The sequence below is a fragment of the Erithacus rubecula genome (genome assembly GCF_903797595.1).
Source record: "Erithacus rubecula genome assembly, chromosome: 4".
Taxonomy (NCBI): Eukaryota; Metazoa; Chordata; class Aves; order Passeriformes; family Muscicapidae; genus Erithacus; species Erithacus rubecula.
Window position 1 is genome coordinate 29,296,442 of NC_136686.1, and position 23,361 is coordinate 29,319,802.

Below are 23,361 nucleotides of genomic sequence, written 5' to 3' on the forward strand. Positions count from 1 at the left end.
TGAGCAGTTAGAAATATTAAGTTATGAGATACGGTGACAGGAAGGCATGGGATGGAGAAGGAGGTTGTGGAGAAAGTTAGTTGTGCTTTCCCTGTGCTGCTTTCAGATTAGTATTGTTCCCTTTTAGTTTCCTTAAAGTATTAGGGTTTAGAGCACTAATACTCAAACTTTTGACTCACTTGAAGTCATATGTATAAATGAATATGGCATTATGACTTCAGAAGAAGGTTTGCCAAGACCAGAGTTTAAGAATTGTTATTACTGAAAATTTTTTTATTACACTGGAGAAATGTGAACAGTCTTTTTTCAAATTTGAGGAGGAAATACAGTTTTCAAAGTGTAAACAGAAGTGCAAATAAATTAGTCTTTAGTTAAACGTAATACTAAGTGATGTGAAGTCACTAGGGCAACACATCAGCTTGCACATGAACCAAAAAGAAGTGGACACAGAGAAATAACTTAGGAAAATGTTTATACAGTCTGTTAGATCATAGGCAAATAAACAGTAATAGATAAATACAATACACAGAACAAATCTGCAAAGAATGTGTGATCTGATTCTGTGTGACAGCCTGAATAATGTTTAATCAGGTACTTTTGCCTTGTCTTCATGCATTTTTTTAGCTGCTGCAGAGTTCTATGCATCTTTTATTTACTAAATTTTCCCAACATACCAATTGACTGGGGCTTTTTTTTTTGGCCTTACCTGGGTATACAAAGAAGTGGTAACATTGGAAGCATGTTAATTTTGATAGGTTCTATGCAATCTATGTGCCCAGTAAGAATTTTACCTGTAGCAGGTATATCCTTAAGGTATGGAGTTGTAGCAAGTTTCTTTCACTCTGTAGTTGACAGAGTATATGTAATTAGGTTCCTGTCAATCACTCTTTTCAAGCCTTGAATGGGTGTTCTGACCAATAATTTTACAAAGTTTTAGTTCAGGTGCTCCATGTTGTCCTGCAATATCTCTGTAAACCCTGACCAACATCAGTGCAGTTGTATGCCATCATTAGTAATTAAAAACAAGGTAGCAGTTGTACTGCATGGAATTTTAAATGGCTGGTGTTTTGACATGCAGTTACCATTCATTATTAATATTACCAGTTAGGTAACATCATGTCAACATTCACTTTGCCATTGCAAAACAAAACTGTGCAGCAATACAGCTTATGGTGTGTTGTATTGCAATATAAGTTCTTTAACATTATTTTTTATTTCTCTCCTGTGTACCTTCTGAATATTCTTTGGACTAGCTGTTATTTTCCAGGTGATAGCAGTCACTATTGGGAAGTTGTACATATTTGCTGTATGACAAGTATGGATCTAAATTGAAGCTATAAGCTTTTTTTTTTGCAGTGTGTATTGTAATCAGACAAGCAGGAAGTATGGGCAGAATTATCCCTGTTGTTACCACTTATCACAACACAAGTAATAGTTAAGTCATTGTAGCCAGATAAAACAGCTAAATTTGGAAGTTTGATCAGAAGATCTCATCTTTGTTTTCAGGATTATTTTTGTTCCTATTTTAAGTTAGTGGGCAATTACAAATATTCCATCTCTGGTGACAGTAGATATCTATAACTTTATTCTTCTTTTCTGAGTTCTGGCTGGTTCCAGCCTTGCTGCTTTTTCAGGATTTCTGAATGTTTATTTGTTACTATTTTTTAATGCATCTTATCTTTCCTTGCTTTCTGTGTAGGTGACTGAGTAACAACCTAACATAGTATGAGGAAATTACTTACCTGTGTGCATATGCTTGTCTGGTGCTATTTCATAGCTGATTTGCTGCTGTTTGTTTGAAAGATTTATGAATCTCTCTGGTTATATATAGATTTCACAGTATGTATTTCAGCTCATCTTAGATTTATTAACTTAGACTTTATGCACTTATATTTTTTCTAGCATAATATGGCACTTGTCCTTCTGCTTAGAAAGTGCAATCATAAATAGATAGGATAAGGTCACAAAGTACTTGCCAGCTCAGTTGTAAAGCTATCAGAATTCAGAAGGTAAGTCCCAGCAAAAGGCTGCAGACAGTCAAGGGTGACCTAATGGCCTTGAGTCAGCTGGTTAAGGATCTGGAGCACAAATTGTGTTCTCTTGTGCCAGATTCAGGGAATTAGGAGTTTAAACAAACCATACAGGCTTGCAGAAAGCACCAAAAGAACTTACTTAGACCCATGACAAAATACTCAAACCAAAGCTAATTGAAATACATTCTGATTTTTTTTCATTTGTCATCAAACAAGTTTTTTCAGAAGTGCTGTATTAGTTTGAAATTCTGTTGGCTATGTACTGCTCAGTATATGTCTTCTACTTGTCATTGCTCTTCTCTGCCTTGTGTTAATGTTTGATCCATCACACTTAAAAGCTGGAGCAGGGAGCCAGTATGGATAGTGGCAGGAATTCACCTGCTAACGGCTTAATGAAAATAGCTGAAAAACAATTGATTTGTGTATTGGAATGAATTTCATATTTTGGATAGCCTATTTCTAAAAGTTTATAGGTTTTGGGTTTTTTTATTTTTTTAATTAATACCGTAGCTGCTTCTATGAGATTTTAATTAGAGTAGTAGTTATAAAATGTACAGTGAAAGAGCATAGAGTTCCTCTTGGGACTGAAAACTGTATTTTCATACTATTTTCTACTGTTTCTAATCTTTATTATTATACATAATGCTATTGTAGCAGCATATAAAAGTCTGTTTCATTATAAAAGTTTTTAATTCTTTTTTTCCATCAGCTGATACATTTCACATTAAGGACTTCTCAGGTGGTGATGCAGTCTAGTTTTTTATTTTACATTGACCTCTGTAATTTCAAAGTTTCATACAAATTTCTTAATTTTCTCCTGCTCCAGTTGCAGAAGTTGGAGAGGATTTGTCTGGTTTTAACATTTTTATGACTATGTTTTACATACCTTTGGGCTCTAAAAATTCTTAATGTTTTATCATGTGAGTGATCTGATCAGATTAATAGACTACTGTGACTGTTTTGTGAGGTTTGGCTTGGAGCAGAACACTGAGACAGGACCTGGTTTAATACAGCAACACTTGTTTTATATTCAGAATATTTTAACTGTTCATAGTTAATATAAATGCTTTCATCTACTTAAAATCAAGCTGATTTCTGACTGTGGATCTGCTGCTTTGACACTGCGTAGGCAGAGGTTATATTTTACACAGTACTGTTTATACAATAAAGGAGCATTAGTACCCTGACTCAACATGTATATTTCAGAGTTTATATACAGTAATCTCTCCCATGACTGGGACTAAGTAAGAACAAGTCAGTTTCTTTGTTTGGTTATTGTATTGGTGGGATTGTACTGTGGATTCAAAAGACACATTTGTATATAATTGTGCAAAGGCTTAGGTTTTGGCTGTGTTATATGCTGAGTAAATTCTGTTGCTTGTTTTCAGGAAGTGGCTGTTTTTGTCTTTGATAAGAAGCTGATAGACAAGTACCAAAAATTTGAAAAAGATCAGATTATTGATTCCTTAAAACGAGGTGTTCAACAGCTAACTAGACTTCGACACCCTAGATTACTTACTGTTCAGCATCCATTAGAAGAATCCAGGTAAGCTGTAGTAAAGAACAGTTATTTTTAATCATTGTTTTGGTGTTGGATGTAAACTGTCTGGAACATTGAATGCATACATCTGATGAGATTCAAGTTTAGTGTATTTATTCATGTATAAGGTATTCACCCTACCCCTGTATTTCCCCCCTGCCCCTCCATGGAATGCACTCTGGTGTAAGTCTAATTAATAATCTGTTGTTTGATTTTAGTCCAGTTGCAGCTGTAAGGCTGCACATGACAGGGTGAAAATTTGGTTTTTTTAATTCATTTTACTTTTAAAGAACTCTCTTAAAATAGTTCTCTCTCCAAACCTTATTCATACATTTTGTTCCATGTATGAGTTGTGTATAGTACATATGAGATTAGGGATTTTTGGTAAATTGTTTGTGTTGTAGCTGATATGTTGAGAAGGCTCTCAAGTGCCAATTGATGGAGGCAAAATTCAGCATGTTCTTCTACTGCTTATTTGATTTATGAAAGGTTGGTCACTAGGCACAATAACTGGTTAGTCTTGCAGATTTATTGTTCAGCTATAGTGATAACTGCACACTAAAATCTAACAAAGATAATCAATTCATATTAAATTAATATTAAAATAGGAAGCTAATCCTGATACTACCAAATAAGATCATGGAGATTTTAGTGTTTTTCCCCCAAGTAGGAAGGGGGTTGGACTAGATGATTTCCAGAAGTGCTTTCTAACCCCAGCCATTCTGTGATCCTAAATGGTAGCCTGATAAAGATACATTATATAATGTCCTTTCTTTCTGTGTTATCTTGGTTTTTTTTTCCAAATGGCTTTTAGGAGCTGAGAATACTGTAGGAATGCTTCTTCATCTTTGCAATGTCTGCTTTGAGACAGGTTTATTGGATTAAATTGCACTTGCATATTCATATCTATCTTCCCTCCAGTGCTAAATACATTTCACATTAACAGTGTCCAAAGCTGTCATTGCACCTCTGATTTAGTATGTCTCTTACAATGGCCTAAAGAAAATCAATTAGGTAGTTGAAGACAGCTCTCAGTAGTCTGTGGCAGTAAATAAACTATTGCATGCTAAATGGCCTAAGATCATCTAAAGTTATAGTGTATGCAAGTGAATCCCAGAGTATACCTCAGGCTTCCTCCTAAAATTGTCACAGTTTTCCAGCTGACTCATACCTTTAAGAAAGCTTTGGTGGTCTTCTTGGGAAGCATTTAAGCCTTTCCAGTAAAATTAACAGTGTAGTTACATCAGGACCAAACTCTGAGTTTTTAGTAATGCCTTACACTTTGCTTCTGCTGGCTTTTTTTCCCCATACTCAGCACACTCAGCTGCTGGTAAAAACACCAGAAGCACAAAACCTTTACAGTTGTTTGCTGTGCCAGAAACTGATGTAACAGTTTTTGGAGGAGATTAGTGAAAGAGAGGTTTATGTAGAAAGTTTTATGTGTGTGACCTTGTGCAAGCATGTTGTAAGATTGCTTTAGGATTTCAGGTCTTTCCAGAGCACTTATTCTTTAAGAGATCTCTAGTGGGCCTCAGGCTAGACTGTAACTGTTTTGGTTTTTTTTCTTGTTTCCCCAAAGTAACATACAGTTATTATGAACTGCTTGCAGGTCATCCATTATTCCTCCTTTATGAGGCAAATAGATATTTGATGTACCTGTAGGGCTGAAGTAGATATGGAAATAAAGGACATACCTTTCTGACCCTAGTGTGCAAATAGTTTTTCCACTATGAATAGAATATTTCTACTGAAAATTATTGATATCCAACATAGTTATGCTTATTATAAATGTACATAATACATATAATGATGTATACCTCTTAAATGTATTTTTATGAATTTCTCCTTATTTATACTAAGTATTTAATATGGGTTTATTTACAGATGGTCTTGAATTCCATGAACAGCACTGGAAAGCATTAATTTATATTTAGCTTTTTATTTTAGAAAAGGATAAAAAAAAATTTGGGTTAACTCATAATATCATTACTACCCTTTGAAAATGGTAGTAGTGTGAATTCTCCCTGATAATTTATTAGATATTGCATTTGTTGCATTGTTTCCCTATAGAAAGCATATGTATTTTTGGCTGTCACTTCTTATTTTTAGAATGTTTTTATCTTATTATTCTGAGTTTCATGTTGATATTATTCAGAAAATTGTTAAGGCACTTGCACTATGTAACAGACATCAGCTTCTGCAATATTCTGCTGTGTTAATTAGATTTACTGCATCCCTCCAATAAAGGGCTTGGGCCCTTTATTTTATTTACCTCCTAAAGTAAAAGATAGGCAGCCATCTTTTTATTCCATCAAAACAGCAGTAATCAGAGAGTTTATTATGAAAATTGTTCCTTAGGTATTTTCTATCATGTGCCTTAACTGTAAATGGATAAGCTCTGTGGCAAAGCTGAAGTCAGACTGCATGTAAAGGACTTTGTCTTTCTGTGTTCTCATTTTGACTTGTGTTTATAACAGGAACAAGTTTTATAGCCCTAGTCATATTAATAGAAACATGAAAGGTGTGTCATTAACAGAATGGTAGTGAGGAAACCAAGCAAAAAAAATTGTTTCAGGTTGGCTGACACTTAGCATTCAATGTATTTTACTTTTCAGTTGTTTTTCTTTCAGAGAGGCAGTAGATAAAACTAAAATCAGGATGAATAGTAAGAGGTTTGCATGTGTCAGTGGCCTTATTTTACTTCAAAGGTCAAGCTTGTTAATTATTGAAATAGTTAAAAACATGTGGTAGTTTCATGCTGAGACCTATCGTCTAATGTTTTTATGGAGTGATCAAAATGTTAGTCTCTGTCTCCTCACCTGTACTTTATATTCAAAAATGTATCTTTGTTACTGTTATTCAATTTCTGTTTTCTGTATTGATACTGATGCAGTATTTAGTGTTCTCATGAATTAATGATCCTTAAAGCAGATATGGGTGCTACCATCCATATAGTGCTTTCTTAAAAAAAAAAACAAAAAAAAACCTTTAAAACAATTAAGGAATGAATTGCAATGGCTGTCCAGGGCCTCACCACTGTGCAGAGCAGTGTGAAGAGTGTGGATGTAAAGAATGACTGTTGCATGAAGTTCATGAGATTGAGGCATGTATTGTTTTCAGGGCCAATTTTGAAATTTGAAATTTTGACAGTGTTACAGCCAGTCCTTATGTGTAGAAGTTTGCTTCTGTGCTTTTCAGACACAACTGACACAAAAATGCATAAGCAAGACCATTAATTTTTCATGAAGAAAAAAATCAATAAAATAATTTAGAGAACAGTCACTTCACATGCAAACTGCAGTTTATATAACAAACATATTTGTGTTTGCAGATTTTCATCTCTATCACTTGTCGAAGTAAAAGAATGTTCAGGTGCTGCCTTTTATTATATTAATTTAGTTTCTGATCATTGTCTGACCTCATTAAGTACTGCTTCAGTCAGGGACACATTGGTTTGAGGCATAGGTAGAAGTCTGATTTTACAAGTTTTAATAGTAGAAAGAATTATTTGATCAATTTTTCCTGGATGAGGACAAGAAAAGCATTATTTAAAAAAAAAAAGAAGTATTGTGTGAATTGTTAGTGATTTATGGGAATGTTAGAGAATAAAATAACCTAATTCTAGTATTTTTATAAACTTCAGGCATTTATGTGTTTCTCTTCAGTATAATATTAAAAGAATTCAAAACCTGAAATATAACATGGCTTTTGGATGGCTTTTGGTAGCACCAGGTGCTTTGGCAGTGTATAATATGGTGTTTGTATGGTTCTTTATTTGCAATCAAGAGATATATTGCATTTATGTACAAGAATCTTTAATGCATTTCCTACACAGGGATTGCTTGGCGTTTTGTACAGAACCAGTCTTTGCCAGTTTAGCTAATGTTCTTGGCAGCTGGGACAATCTACCTTCACCTTTACCATCAGACATAAAAGAATACAAACTTTATGATGTGGAGACCAAATATGGCTTGCTTCAGGTATGGTACAGGTTGTCTTTATAATTTTTTTCTGCTTTTAGCATTACTGATTTTTTTTTTAATGATGTCGTTACACTGCCAAAGTAAATCAAATAATAGTGAGGTGAGAAATAGTAATGCCCTGATTACTCTGAGTGTGAGAGAAGATAAACGCTAGAAGCTCTAAACTGCTACTCTATTTTTGATTGTTCTGAAATGTAAAATAGAACATACAATTAATTTTTATTTTCCATGTAAATGTCTATGCTACAGCTGCCTCTTCCATGTGTGAATCTTTTCTTTATGTTCTGTGGAGAGCCATAAGCTCCCACGTTTTGTTTGGTGAATATGTTGATCAGCTTCACAAAAATTTTTGTTCTTCTGAGATGTTGTGGCCTGAGGGGAGAGGGGAGTGCACCACCATATTTACACTGGGATTGTTAATTAACATTAGTATTCTCACCTGCTGGTTACCCATCTGTGTTTCCTTCATGCATAGTTTTTAAGGCATAGGCTAAAATAGTAATGAAAAATATTTTCTTAGTTAACTTAGGAATTTAATTGTGTCCATAGGAACAGAATTTTTGTAAATTTCTTATAGGATGTTTGGGGAAATATTTAACCTGAAATAATGATCTTTTATGGACAGGTTTCTGAAGGTTTGTCATTTTTGCATAGCAGTGTCAAAATGGTCCATGGAAATATTACTCCTGAAAATATAATTTTGAATAAGAGTGGATCATGGAAAATTATGGGCTTTGATTTTTGTATCCAATCAACAAATCCATCTGAACAGGAGGTAATAATCCTTATATTTATCATCATTCAGTTTCAAATTCATGTCTTTGCCTGAAGCCAGTTTAATGGTCTTGCATTCCAGTACAGAACCACTTATTTAATATTCACCTCAGTATTTGGTTTGCCAAACATTACAACATATGGCACTGGTCTGGATTGAAGTGCTGCATTTGATTGTCTCAGAAAAAGAGCCTGAGTGGGCTCAGGGGGGTCACAGTAGACTAGTGATGGTTTCAGACAGAGCTTGGAGCCTGTGACACTCCTCCCCTTCATGCTGGATGACATGCAAGCCTACCTAACTTAGTGTGTGCACCTACTCAGTGCCTAGTGCTGCCTCTTAAAATGAATTCCATCATAGCTCATGTTTCCCCATTGCAGCAGTGCTTTGATTTTACATTACACTTTCCAGCTCTAATATTCAGAAAAAACTGCATCAGCTAATCACTCTAAGCTATAGACAGAGATTCTTAACAGTTTTGCCTTACTGTGTTTCTGTTTGATTCATAATTGAATTTGGATGGCTTAATTATTTTTTGCTACTTGAGTTTCTTTTTGAAAATGGTCTTTAAAAATCCTTGATAAATGTACTTTGTTTTACTTCTCATACTTCTCTTGTAGCCAAAGTTCCCTTGTAAGGAATGGGATCCAAACTTGCCATCCTTGTGTCTTCCAAATCCTGAGTATCTGGCACCAGAATATATTCTCTCTGTGAGCTGTGAGACAGCCAGTGACATGTACTCTCTGGGAGCTGTTATGTATGCAGTGTTTAATAAAGGGAAACCAATTTTTGAAGTCAACAAGCAAGATATTTATAAAAGCTTTAGTAGACAGCTGGACCAGGTATTTGTTCTTTTTATGACTATTGTTTGTTGATTTTCATATTTGAAAAGCTATTACTGTAAAATAGATTTAAATATTGAGAACACAATCTCTGCTCCAACATAAACCATCTGACAATGCTACCTTACCCTGCATACTGTGTTATAACAAGAAAAAAATTGTAGCAAAATATGAGAAATCAAAATACGTTTAGAGAAGGTTACATGTACCAACTTTATAAACTAAAAATTGCATTTTTCACCTGATTTCTCTGTAAACTGTTAAGTGTTGGTCTTGTGAAATAATGCTTACCTGTCAGTATGAAACACCTGGCAGTGAATGACCTGTGTAGGACCATTGAAGAGGGCTGGGTTTAGAGTGATTTGATCACTTGACATGGCAGTTGATATCCACTTAGCTATCACTATTTCACATTCTTTGTGGACTGTGAATATTAACAGAAGACTGTGTCACAGTTAATTGCATCAGCTGACATCATGTCTCTTCATATGCAGGTTTCCTTTGTTGTAACTTCTTTGGGTGCCCATTGCCACACAGTATGTACTGTGTTTAAATGTGTGCAGACAACATCTCAGATAATGACATTTGCCTGCTTTAAATATCATGTTTGTGTTCTCTGATAACCTGAACTATGATGGGAAGTTAAAAAAACAGGGGTGGGACCTAAAACAGGTAGGCTCTTGGGAAACAGAGAAGACTGTGAGCAGGAAGGGAGCAATATCAAATTGTGGATATAGAAACCATCAAGAGAGCAAAGTATAGGACTATTGTATATTGGGAATACACATGCAGGGTTTTCTGACTTCATGGTGTCCATGCTTGAATTGCTTCCACAGCTGAGCCGTTTAAGCTCCAGTACTCTTCAGAACATACCCGAGGAGGTGCGTGAGCATGTAAAGCTACTCCTCAACGTAGCTCCAGCAGTCAGACCAGATGCAGATCAAATTACTAAGGTCAGTCCATGGAAAATACAGTAGCCATGGGAAAGGGAGAAATTAGTGTTTGATTGGTAGAGCTATTGTAAAGAGTTTTAATCATTTTATCTGAATGTTAAATATTTTTTAATCTATTAGATGTAATGTTGGTTGATGCCAAAAGTTATCCCTATGCTGACATTTATTTATATGGAAAAAGTGGGTGCTGAGACAGAATTTGGAAAAAGTATTAAATTATTCAGTGCAAAACTGTTTTATTCCTTCCATATAGCTGGAAGCTTTTCTGTGTTGTGATTTTTATACAATCCAGTCTTTAAAATTATATTGAAAGGATTTGAAAGTGAGTAAATTATAAAGGGCAATAAACATAAGGATTAACTTTGGCTTATGATTTTTGATGTATTCTTAAGTATGCAGAAGAATAAAGTATGTTTGGAAAACAAAGCAAAATTTAATTGCAAGTAGGATATAATGCAAATTTTAATTTGGCAAAAGTGTTGCTCCATTTTCCTATCTGAAGGTAGAACTTAAAGCATCATTCTTCCCTTGTCTTATGTCCCATTTTCTCCAATCTAGATAGTCTTTCAGATTGCTGCTTATAGATTTGTTTTGCTAAATGATTTTATTCTTTTGCTGTGGTGTAAAAAGATGGTATGCAGAGGTAGAAATCAGTGTTTTAACTGTTGAAAGAAATAGTGGGTGAAGAAGGGAGTGGAAGCAGTTGTTGGTTTTGTCCAGCTATGTGCAGAAAGATGTGAGCAAGGGAATTGGCAGATATTTCTCAGGTGTCAACTCAATTGTCTGAAGGACTACAACAAACAAATCTGTAAGTGGTTGTGTTAAGCAGTATGGTTTTATAAAGAGGTTGAGATTCTTTTACCATATTTGCACACTGCACAGTGAATCATAGGGTAGAGATATCAGAGCTTCCAGGTCTTCTGGAGATTCCCGGAATGGGAGCAAGATGTGAATAACCTAGTAGGTAATCTTTTTGTTGTAATATAATACAGCATATATATTCCTAGAAGAATATTTGAAGTTTTTATTTTTCATTGCATTTTTTTGTAAGCCACCTTCAAAGTATATGAAGTAATGTTTTAACTTAGATACACATAACATGCATGAGTTTTTGAAAAATGCTAGGAAAATTTTGTCTTGATAATCAACCTGTATATGAATATTATACTACTTGATATGTAAAAATTTAATTTTCTAATAGTTAGTTGCAAACATGTCATTGTAAAGGCCTACTGTCATGCATTGAAATAGATGATTATATTTTGGAATTATTGTAGCAGTATCAGTGTTGTCCCCCTGCAGATCACAAACCTTTTAATCTTATTTTTAGATACCATTCTTCGATGATGTAGGAGCAATGACACTTCAATATTTTGATTCATTATTTCAAAGGGATAACCTGCAGAAGTCACAGTTTTTTAAAGGACTACCAAAAGTTCTGCCAAAACTACCTAAGGTATGTCTGAATGATGTCTTGAAATAGCAAATTTGAAGAGATATGAACGTCTGTTAGCATTTTGACTCTTGGAATGCTGAACTTTCTATAGCATTGTACCCTAATAAACTGCCATAGAACAGAGTGGAAGGAAATAAAGGGAGAGTAGAACATAGTTGTTCTGGAAGTATTTCTCAGTAATCAGGAATAATTCACATGCAAAATGGCAGATAAGCCAAATAAGGAACCATCATTTGCATGTCCTGTTGTAGTTCATCCCATTTTGAAAGGGAGTTGTCTTCACCTACGAGGCTTTCCTTGTGTTTCCAGATGCCATCATAGCTCTTTGAAGCCATTTTGCCACCTTTGATTCTTACAAGATTGCTTTTGGGTTTAATGATGCAAAGCCTCCTTCCCTCAGTAGACTGAGTGCTTTCTTGTGCTGGCAGTGCTCAGAAATCTCAAAGGCCTGTCACCACATACTTCTCCTGTGTAGTGTTAAGCACTGTCTAGACTGGCTCCCTTTCCTTTTGTGGTATACCTTAATTTATATAAGCTATAATGCATATGTAATAGAAAAGTAGGATTAGTTTAATACATAATAGAATAACTGAGCTTCTCAACTAGTGCATTAAATTTCTTTATTTTTAATTCTGTTTTGTACTACACAGTGCAACATTTAGACTCCATATTTAATACTCTATTCTTTTTAATTCAGCATTTTTTTCCTTTGATCAGAAATGGTTGCTGCTTTTAATTTGGAAATAAGTGGCATGCATTCCATCTAACTTTAGACAGCCACTGATTGACCAAATCATCTTTAGGGCATTCTTTTTAGTTTTTTTTTTCTGTCTTGAAAGTATATTTTATGAGGGAAGTGGCTGTGCCCTTGAACCATATATTTCTGTTTATTGACTTCAAAAGCATTTAAGGATGTCTAATGCTACAGTAGACATCCACAGTTTAAATAATGTTTTATCAGCAGAATCCTATTTGGGGAATGACCCTGGGAGGTATAATAGAATTATGTGTTTTTTCAGTGAATGATGGAATACCCCCCAAAAAAATAGCAATTTGAAGGGTTTATTGGGTATTTTTGGGGGGTCTTGTTAGGGTCTTTTTAAAGAAAGCATATAGAGAATGGTTTTCATAACTTGTGTGTGGCTCAAAGTCCTATTCTCAGTACAGTTAATTGCTTTTTGTTGATCTTCACCATTGTTAAAGTCTTCATTTATGTTTTGAGTGCAAACAGAAAATTAAGCAGAATAGCACAATGTCAATTAACTACAGTGTACTGTGCAGATAAGAGATCAAAACTGAAAATTATCTGTCTACTTTATTGTAAATATCAGGCTGATACAAAAGCTGCTGAACTGGCACAATGGTAACTTACTGCAGTGCAGTACATGATTCATATTTGTTTGTTTGTTTCTTCTTTTAGCGTGTTATAATTCAGCGAATTTTGCCTTGCTTGACTTCTGAATTTGTGAATCCTGATATGGTACCTTTTGTCCTGCCTAATGTTCTATTAATTGCTGAGGAGTGCACCAAAGAAGAATATATCAAGCTCATTCTACCTGATCTTGGCCCTGTTTTTAAGCAGCAAGAACCAATCCAGGTATGTTAATATTACTCATATTGCAGTTTTTCTTTTTTTTTTTTTTGTTTTCCCTGAAAAAATGACTAATTGTTCTATTTCCCTTTTCCAGCTTCACTCACATTGCCCAATCTGCTCTGTAGTTGGCCAGGCAGTCAGTCTTGTTTCATTCAAAACAGATTTTTCCAGGAAATTCTCAAAGCTTATGCCTCTGCTTGTTTAGATGGGTTCTGAGGGTATATTGCATTTATAGATGAGATTTGCAAAAAAGGTTTAATTTACCACTTGGTCTTGATTGATTGTAGGATACAAATTTGTAAAATTTGTAATTTTAACATTTACATGGGCAACCTGAGCAGAGTTGTACAGTACAGTGTTTGCATATATTCTACCAGTAGATTAACCTGGGATTTTTTGGGTTGATTATTTTTTTTTCTTGTATCCAGTTTGCTGACATGGGGATCATGGGGTGGAAAAATTGTAGCTTTGACACTCTCTAAGAAGTGCTATTTATTCAAATTAAGAGCAGTATTTATTTGAGAACTGTGAAAAATGTGTGTAATTAATTTAATTTCTTTTTGACAAGTGTAATGTATAAGTAAAATATTCTGCTTTCCCTACTGTTTAAATGTATAAGAGTATTGAGACATAATCGTTACTGTAAAGGAGCAAAAATTTGCCTCTTTTTGTCATCATCATGATGATTCCTGAGAAATCTGTCACAAAGTGGGGCACTGTGCTTCCACAGTGACAGGTGTGCATTCCCTCTGTCTTGCTCCTGAGTGCCATTATATTTCTGCAGAGCACTTAAAGGGCAAGGTAAACATAGCAGACCTTTTATTTCTGGGTTTCAGAAAACTGGACTAGAGAATTATTATTATACTGTGGAGGTGGGGAGGGGGCAGCTGTCTAACTGAGAATACTCAGGAAATGGAAACTGCTTGGTGCTGTTTGTACTTGGTACACTGAAGCTTTATTTTAGCTTTTTTGCCTTGAAAAAAGTCAATGTTTAATCATCCAAAAGCCAGTGAACATCTCATTTGTGCTGTGTCATCTTAAAAGGTAACTCTGTGTTCTGCTGCCTTTAACATTTAGATTTGTGACATGATCCTTGCTGCAAAAAGTTTGTAGCAAGGATACATCTGGAGCATAATGGACACAAAAACTGATTTATATCCTGAGAGATGAAGGAAGCAAAAAAATACAAACTCGGACTCAGCTCATAAAGATGGAACTTTGCAAAGTTTTTCTGTGACTATCTAGACGTTATTACATTTTTACACTGCTATTTTTAATGAGAAGTATTACATGGCTTATTCAAATATTATTTTTGTGATCTTTTTAGTATGGAAAAGTTTAAATAATATAAGTCATGTTTTCGAAGTTAATATATCAGGAATTCTGGAAAAATACAAAGGTACAGAGTGCCAGAGGAGAGAATTCCAGGTCTGACTGTCTTTGTACAAGACAAAAATGTCTAATTTCTATGTGCTTGTAACTCCTGGAGAGGGGCATTCAGGGAACTTGCCAGTGTTTCTTCCAAACACTCTTTCAAGATGTTACACATTTGTATGAGAGGCCTGTTGCTTGACTTTAGTAGGATATTTGAATTAGGGAATGAATGTATCACAGGAAAATTGCTCTAAGTCAATATGAAGGAATTGTTAGATAAGTGTTCGCAATGTCTTTTTTGTGAGGGAATTCATGGAATATTTAGATAAACTTATTCTTTGGGTTAGTGTGGAGTAACATGTGCTCTACATTGACATCCTAGCATACTCTGACATAGCTTCCCAGACAAACCCTTAATTTTTATCTTATATTCAGGACTCCATAGAGAGTGAGCATAGGATGTGCTGTAAATTCATTTTCTAATTCACTACACAGAAGTGTTCCCTGACAAGTAATGGGCTCTGCATTAATGAATGAAGCATTGTTACTTAGAGTGCAACTGCTGTTAAGTGCTTATTAAATAGTGTGTGAATCTGTGACTTCTTAATTTTTACCTGAATAGATAAAAAGTATCAAATAGGATCCTAGAAACATAATTCCAAAATATTGCATGATTAGGGTTGTTAGAGAACAACAGGTGTTAAGAGCAAGCACAGGTGTTAAAAACTCAAGTTTAGGACAAAGGTTGTATATTGAAGAAAAGTATAAAATATGTCTAAAATTGATCTTGTCCATTTTAGCCTGATTGCCCGAAATATGGGCATATTGCATCAGAATCAATGTTCATGGAATGAAGGATTTTTTTGTGTGTGGGCAGTTTGGGAAATTACAAATAACCAGTAAGAAGACACATATTAGTTGCACTATAAAAATTTACTTTCCTTTTCTATAAAGAAAAGGGGAAATAAATACAAGGGGGAAATTTGTAACGGGATCTTGGTACATTTCTGTTTCTGCACTTCAGTGCTTCTGTTTATTTGACATAGAGGCACTGATTGCCATGTGTTTTGTGACAAAAATTTAAGTCTTCCTATAAAATACTCTGCTTTTTGTTATAAATGTGATATTTTTAAACACAATTTATCAATCTAGTTTAATGCATTTTCTGAAAAGTCTTCTGGCATCAATGGAGAGTCACTGTCCCCTCTAGCACCTGTGATAAGAATCTTGAGTTACATAATGCTCTGTATTTGAGACTGAACTGGCTGAGTGATTTACAATAGTGTTTAACTTTTGGATGGCTAATCTTAAGCAAGATGGATCCCACTATGCTTATGTGCTATTCTGGTATTACTTTTTAAGTTAATGTGATGTGAATGTTTTGTTTGAGATTGTTTGTTTATTTTATTATACACAATTTTCATACGAAATAGAATAAAGGCATTATTTTCACCATCTAGTAGCCATAATATTATTTTTATTATGTCCCTATTTTGATTTTAGACACATGGAATACAGCTTGTATGTGCAGTATTGTGGTCAATGCTTTGAGGACTGAATTTGAGTTGTAGCTTTTTGGAAGTTCAGCTTTTGCAACAGTGATGTGTGTTATAAAGATTTTCTGTGGGTATATTTTAACAAAAGACCATAAAGAGAAACTAGAACTATTTACAAGTTCTTGTAACTAGATTCAGGAGCTCCTTACTGCATCATTATGATTTGTTATTTCAGAAGTCAGTCTAGAACATGCATATTTTGTTTGATTTGTATTTGCTGTTTTTAAATGCAATAACATGTCAAAGTGTTTTTTGTCTTCCATGCCTTCAGGCAAGCAACATGGTAAGTGACTACATTTACTGAGTTATAAGAAAACTTCTGAAGTTTTTTTGATGTGATACAACACACTTTAAATTGTAAATATATCCTTTGCAGTTAAAACTTTTGGCTTCTGAATTGTCTTTCTTTGAATAGATATTGTTAATCTTCCTGCAAAAAATGGACTTGCTTCTAACCAAAACTCCACCAGATGAAATAAAGAACAGTGTGCTACCGATGGTTTACAGAGCCTTGGAAGCACCTTCAATTCAGATCCAGGTATAGTAGTTGCAGCCTTTATTTAAAACTTTCCTTTTTCTCTTTCAGCTGACATGCTGAAACTTTTTGTATACTCATGTGTTTGTTTACATTAAAAAAAAACAAAAACCCAAAACTGTACAATATGCCTGAACGTTGAAAATATGAATGCTTTATTAAAGAACATTTGTTTCTGGTAAAATAAAATTTAGTTCTCTTGTTTTCCAGGAGGGTAATCACTTCACTAGTATTCTAATGCTCTTAAATTCTTACTAGTCACCATAGTAGAAAGTAGGATATGCATTTATCTTGCACTGTCTGTGCAGCAGAATCCATACAGGCATGCATGCTCCTACCAGTCACTGAGAGGTGCTTATTCTGAGCTCCTACTGGTGAGAGCAGTTGTGCTGACAGCACTCCTGTTACCTCAGGAGACCTGATGTGCTGTAAAATCCTATTAATATACATTCTAGTGACACTTTTATGTATTCTTTTTTTTTTTTTCTTCTTCTCAGGCTTTCTCTACCTTTCTAAGGTTCTTCTGGAGATTTTTTTTTAATCACTCAACTGCAATTAACTTCCAGTTACCCAAAAACATTCCCAAGTGGGAGAGAGATAAAATATTTCCCAAAGGCAGTTTTGGATAATCAAATGTAACTTCTGTCTTTGCAAAGTCTTTTTAATATTAGGGACAAAGTTTTTTGTTTCTGATTACCTGTCATGAATTTCTTTCTGCATCACTACTTTGGTTACTGAGGTGTTTACTTGCAACATATGCTTAGTATTACTGTCTCTAATTTTTGAGATTGGGCTAAAATCATGTTTGTTTTTCTCTGTTGCTAAAGTATGGTTAACCTTGACATGATATTTTATCATTCAATCATTGTACTGCAGTGTTATTGATAGTACTCATTGAAATTTTCTTGATTTATGTAGGAGATTGATTGTTTGATGTAATAAAAGCTGGTTTTTAGATAAAGGTGTCTTGTGACAATGCAAGATATTCTTGCTGCTTAAATATAATGAATTTATGAATGTTCTTTTCTCTAAAATCCATTTTTGAAGGTTCTGTATACATACCATAAGGCTTTATTTTCTAGCTATTTTTCAGTGAGTCTGATGGAATAAGGGCAACTTAATGGAACATATTTCCTTAAATATTTCCTTAAGAGGAAAGCTTAAGAAGATATTTCAAACTAACTGATATTGAGTTATATTAGTACTAATTTTATGATAAATATGCATGTTTCTTTTTGAACTTGTGTGGATTTTTTTTTTTTTTAGGAGCTTTGCCTAAACATAATTCCCACCTTTGCCAATTTAATAGATTATCCATCAATGAAAAATTCATTAATTCCAAGAATTAAAAATGCATGTTTGCAAACTTCTTCTCTTGCTGTGAGTATCATAGTAATGTTCTCTAGCATTCAGAAAATATTGTAAACTTTAATTACTTTGTGTTTACCATGTCATTTCTTTAAAGAAAAGCCCATCAATGTGTTCTGATTTCGTACTGAAATTTTATTTTAAAACTTCTTAAAAGTATAAAAACACCATTTCTTTGCTCTAATAATTTTTAAAGTTGTTAACAACTTAACAACTTACCATGTTAATAATACTGTAAAAGTTACTGAAGCAGGTTCCACAGTAATACACATAGGGTTTGTCATGCAGAAAAGCCAAGTTTTTGTGGGAATAAAAACAAGTGCTTTTCTTTCATGGTACAAAAGCATTTTTTAACTTGTCTTAAATTTTTCAGTACAAAGATTTTCTTATTAGTTTTGTAAAGTTGTTTTGCTTTTTTTTCTCTGTTAATAAGGAGTTTGTTTAATTCTTGCCATACTTCACAGGTCCGGGTAAACTCACTAGTGTGCTTGGGCAAGATTTTGGAGTACTTGGATAAATGGTTTGTGCTTGATGATATTTTACCTTTTCTCCAACAAATTCCATCAAAGGAACCTGCGGTGCTCATGGGAATTTTAGGTAACTAATGCTTCCAAATTTCTTGTTTGTGCTTTGATACTATAAATCCAAGAGCTTTCTGTATTATCATTGAACATGTTTACATAGTGTGGCCCTAAAATGACTATTAAAAACTTTTGGTTCTTGAATATGTCCCTGTTCAGTTGCCTTATGTATGACATTTGAGCACTAGTACATATATTTTTAGTTTTGGGGCCCAGTGCATTTCTGAGTACTCACTGCAGTTCTTGGGCTATGGCACTTACATGGACTGGGTGCTTGGCAGAGACAGAGAGGCTATTTTATTCAGAAGAATATATGAACCATCATCTTTCAGATGCTGGAGCTTTTGAGATGTTACTGTAGCCTTCTTCTACCACTCTTGCATAGCAGATGCTATAAATAATAGTGTACAAATCTGCTCTTCTTTGTTAGACTCATTTTGTTGAATATTTAGGCACACAGTTGTGCCTGTGCACAGAAATGGAACACAGTCTGGGTGAGCTCTCACAAAATGACTACTAAACCTAATGGCTTGGTACTTCTGGAAGGGGAGACCTCACTTCCTCTTGAGCTTTCTTCCTGCCACTTAGTGCTTGCCTATCTCAGGATATGTGATTTTAGTAGATTGAATGGGCTTAAGGAGTCCAGATGACCAGAGCCACTGCCAAGAAAGAGATGTGACTACTTGGCCAAGTCTAGAAGACAGTGACTATTTCTCCTCCTGACACCAAAGTGATGTAATAATTGTAACAGCTGAGCTGCATTGCCAGTAACCCTCATTAAACACTGTACTAATATGTGATAGCAGCATTACTTTTACTTGTTCAAAAGCAGCAAGGAGGCATCTTATCTATACTGATTTAAAGCTGTCTGTTTCCCTTAATCCTTGCAGCTTTGTCTTGTATTTGCTATCTAAGAATAAGGGACATTATTTTTTGCTTTAGTTGTGTTAATTCTACTCAGATACAGTGAGAAAGTGAATCCCTGTTTGGAAATGATGGGCTGAAATCAGTTTTATATACTCAGGGTCTCCTTTCTTCCAGAATCATAATACCATCTTTCATCTTCTTTGTCTTGGTGACAGTTCTGTTCTACTACCATGGAAAGTGAGGAAAGCTGCTGTGTCTTTTATGCTCATATGTTCAGTGTTTGCCACCAGAGCTGGGCTATTTAAGCAGAGGACTCTTCCTGTTAGAAACACTACAGAACATTTGGGCTTAAAATTGGATCTCTCATGTCTGTCAGGATTCTTTTTTCAGTGATTTTAAAACAGACATAGGTTATGCATGAGTTCTGATACTATGTGTAACAGCCCAAACATTCTACTTAACAGTGTTTGTAAAAAAAACATCAGAGAGCAGGGTGATAATCTGAGGACATCCTCTTGTCCTGAACTGTAGCAAAGCCTCTTGCTATTTGTTGTGGATCATTACTTAGCCTTTAATATTCTCTTGGTCATGTTTTCCTTGCTTGCACACAAACACAGTGGTTGTTCAGATGATCAGTACATGTATGAGTGTGCTACTTGCAGTTTGTTTATATTGTTTACTAAACTTAAAAATTTCTGCTATTTTGATGTTCTGTGTTAGGTATTTACAAATGTACATTTACTCACAAGAAGTTGGGAATTACCAAAGAACAGCTTGCAGGAAAAGTACTGCCCCATCTGATTCCTCTTAGTATTGAAAACAATCTTAACCTCAATCAGGTAGGAAGATGACTGTTTTGCAAGCTTTTCCTTGACAATTATCAGAGAATAAATTAAGCTGTTGTCATAAAAAATTCATACGTTACTGCATGTTTCTGTCTATTGAAAAAATAAGCAATACCAAAACCCTTCCCAATTTTACTGTATTTCTGTGTTTGAAGCTTGTTATTTTTCAGTGTATTTAACTGATTTGGTGTAAACTTTAAAAATGAATACTGTCACCTTCCAAACACCCTGCAAAAGCAGTTAGCTCCTAACATAACAAGTATTCAAATAAAATGCTATATTGCTATGAAATATTGGAAAGGGAATAATAGATGAGTTTGTTTGAAAATGAATCTGGTAATAACTCATATGTGGAAGTTTTGTCTGCATTGCCCCATTTCAATTTTTTTATGTCCTTTTTCCCTGTTTCAGTATGCACTCTGATTGTTATTTGCTATTTAATGCATGCTAATGAAGGTGGAGTATAAATTATTTAAAAGTCTGCACTTTATCTGACATTATGTATTGTAGGTTTATGAGGTATTATCTGCTAAGTTATACCTATCTGAATTCCATCACTGCAAAATCCAAATTTCTTATGTATTTCTTTTCCAGTTCAATTCTTTTATTTGTGTTATAAGAGATATGCTCAATAGATTGGAAGCAGAGCATAAAACAAAACTTGAGCAACTTCATGTCATGCAAGAGCAACAGAAGTAAGTGTTAATGTTTGTGTTGGAGAAGTAGTCATTTTTTTTGGCAAATGTTAGAGAAGTCTAGCCATAGCAATGAAAATATTAGGTAATTCTAAGTTCAGTAGTTGGGAATTACCTCAAATGAGCACAGTTGTCAGATCTGCTTCTGTGTGCTAAGTTGCTGAGAAATAAACCATATCATAGAAATATAAACACTGCAGCCTTTTAGAAGGCTGTGATATTTTAAAGTATTTGGAGCTATTTTATGGAGCTTGATAATGAGGTGAAATTTGAGACAAATAATTTGGGATATCTGAAATCTGGGTCATGCTGCTTAAAGGAAGAACTGAAGACCATGGGAAATTAGATGTTTACTATTTCTCAAAGGATCATTTGCCAGTCTCCTGAAGGCATTATATGAAAGTGGTTGCTCTCATAATGTAATTGTTTGGTATTATTTAAATGCAGAAGAATGATCTGCATTGTTAGATTGGTGTTGTGGATGTGATTGCAAAATTGTCTTGTAATACACTCTGCACTGTGTAGATCCTTGGACATAGCCAGCCAAATGAGTGGGTCTGAAGAGACAAGATCTAGTGGTACAGGCAATCAGGTAAGCAGCTATATGTAACTTACACACAGAACACTGAAATTTAAAATCACTTGGTTGATATTTACATAGCCTTAAATTACAGTATTTCAAATAATGAAGGTTTTTTTCTTTGAACTTAAACAGATTGACAAGGTATTTAATAATGGAGCTGACCTTCTAACTAGTGGATCTGATAGTAAAGAGAATGAGATGTCATCAATACAGAGAAAGGTGTGCTTTATTTTTTAATTCCTCTTTGTCCATCTGTCTAATACAAGGCTAATAGTGTTGCAGAAAAAGAGTATGTGTAAATATGTACCATATTTAAAGCTTTAGTAGAAAAACAAACTGCTTTTATTTATAGCACACCACCATACATAGCCACATAGTCATGAGAAGGTCCATGAAAAATGTCCAAATCATATCCTTCAATTTCTCTGTAAGCCTTTCCTTGAAAATAACTTTGTACAAAGTAAGCAGCAACTAGGATTATACATTTGTGATAATTTTCTTTCTCCTTAATAATAGATTTAAATGAAACTAAAACTTCACCACTGGATTTGGGTAGAAAAAGCAAAATAAGGATCCTTATGATAAAATGACAGAGAAATGAAGATAAAATGTTTAAAATAAAATTTTGCTGTACCTTTCAAACTTAAGTGAAAACAGTCGATATGTGGTTCAATACAAGAAGCAAAGACACAGCATAACATAAAATATAAGCAGTAATACAGTAAACATAAGCTTTAATATTGTAAAATTCTTTTCATACTAATAATTATGGAAATGGTTCCCCAGAATCTATATATTTTGTAATTTCTTTTTCTAGTTATCTGAATCCTCACACTAACTTTAGACCAAGGGGGAATGATTTAATTATTCCATCCTTCTCTATTAACAGAAGTGGATTTAAAATCCTCAAAAGACTCTTGAGCAATTTTTAAATGAAATTCCCATTTCATCTCCATGGTCAATTGTATTTCTAGATCAATTTAGTAACCATATAAAATCAAAAACTGTGAAGAACACTTTTTCTTATGCCCAATATTAAGGAAACAAAGCTAAAGTGGTTTTGTTGATTTATCTCTCTTATTTGAGATCTGCCCAGATTTCTCATTACACTGGCCTTAATATTATATTTATTTGCTTTAAGTACTTTCTAGCAATATGGTAAATATTGTAATTGATTTTGTTTATTGGCTTTCTCTTTTGTATAAATAATTGTATTGTTTACTACATATTATTGAAACAAAAGTGCTAGTATGAAATAAAAATTTGAACATCAGAATAACCATTTTGTGTAACTTACTATCAGTACTTTCCCTTTTAAAGGCCTCCCTTACACTGGAAGAGAAGCAAAAGTTAGCTAAAGAACAAGAACAGGCACAGAAACTGAAAAGCCAGCAACCTCTTAAGCCCCAAGCTGCTACAGTCACACCTCCAGTGAAGCAGGTGAGAGATACCAAACAGCTGCACTGTTTCCTTTGGAGCTCTGATGCTTTTTCAAGGGCTTTATGCATTTAGAATTTTTTTCCTCCTGTGAGTCACTTTTATTTTCTCTGGTGGTACAGTGGCACAGCCGAGAAAAGCTAAATTGAATTTTCATGTGCCTTCCATTTGCATCATTAGCAATATTCCCAGTTTTAAAATTGCTAGAGTTTTCAAGGGCATCATTATTATCAGAAGGGTAATAGAAGGGTTCCTAGATAAGGAAAAGGAACATTCTAGGAAAGGTTTTTCTCTGAAGAGTTTATTAGGGAACTATATAAAGGATTTGGAGATAGGAATGGGACATT

General features: G+C 34.3%; 1 protein-coding gene across 2 annotated transcripts in view; it reads left to right on the forward strand.

Moving 5' to 3' along the window:
- The window catches only part of SCYL2 (SCY1 like pseudokinase 2), a 29,963-nt gene that overhangs the window by 4,844 nt on the left and 1,758 nt on the right, over positions 1-23,361 (forward strand). Inside the window, exons 3-17 of one of the 2 annotated variants that reach the window (XM_079304865.1) lie at positions 3,422-3,579; positions 7,409-7,553; positions 8,182-8,331; positions 8,949-9,170; positions 10,007-10,123; positions 11,454-11,579; positions 13,000-13,176; positions 16,519-16,641; positions 17,905-18,018; positions 18,471-18,603; positions 20,175-20,293; positions 20,894-20,994; positions 21,520-21,586; positions 21,710-21,796; positions 22,898-23,017. In XM_079304865.1, coding sequence (XP_079160991.1) covers positions 3,422-3,579; positions 7,409-7,553; positions 8,182-8,331; positions 8,949-9,170; positions 10,007-10,123; positions 11,454-11,579; positions 13,000-13,176; positions 16,519-16,641; positions 17,905-18,018; positions 18,471-18,603; positions 20,175-20,293; positions 20,894-20,994; positions 21,520-21,586; positions 21,710-21,796; positions 22,898-23,017 — 1,959 coding nt within the window. The remainder of the gene's footprint in view (positions 1-3,421; positions 3,580-7,408; positions 7,554-8,181; positions 8,332-8,948; positions 9,171-10,006; positions 10,124-11,453; positions 11,580-12,999; positions 13,177-16,518; positions 16,642-17,904; positions 18,019-18,470; positions 18,604-20,174; positions 20,294-20,893; positions 20,995-21,519; positions 21,587-21,709; positions 21,797-22,897; positions 23,018-23,361) is intronic. The other variant, XM_079304866.1, reaches the window with a different exon arrangement.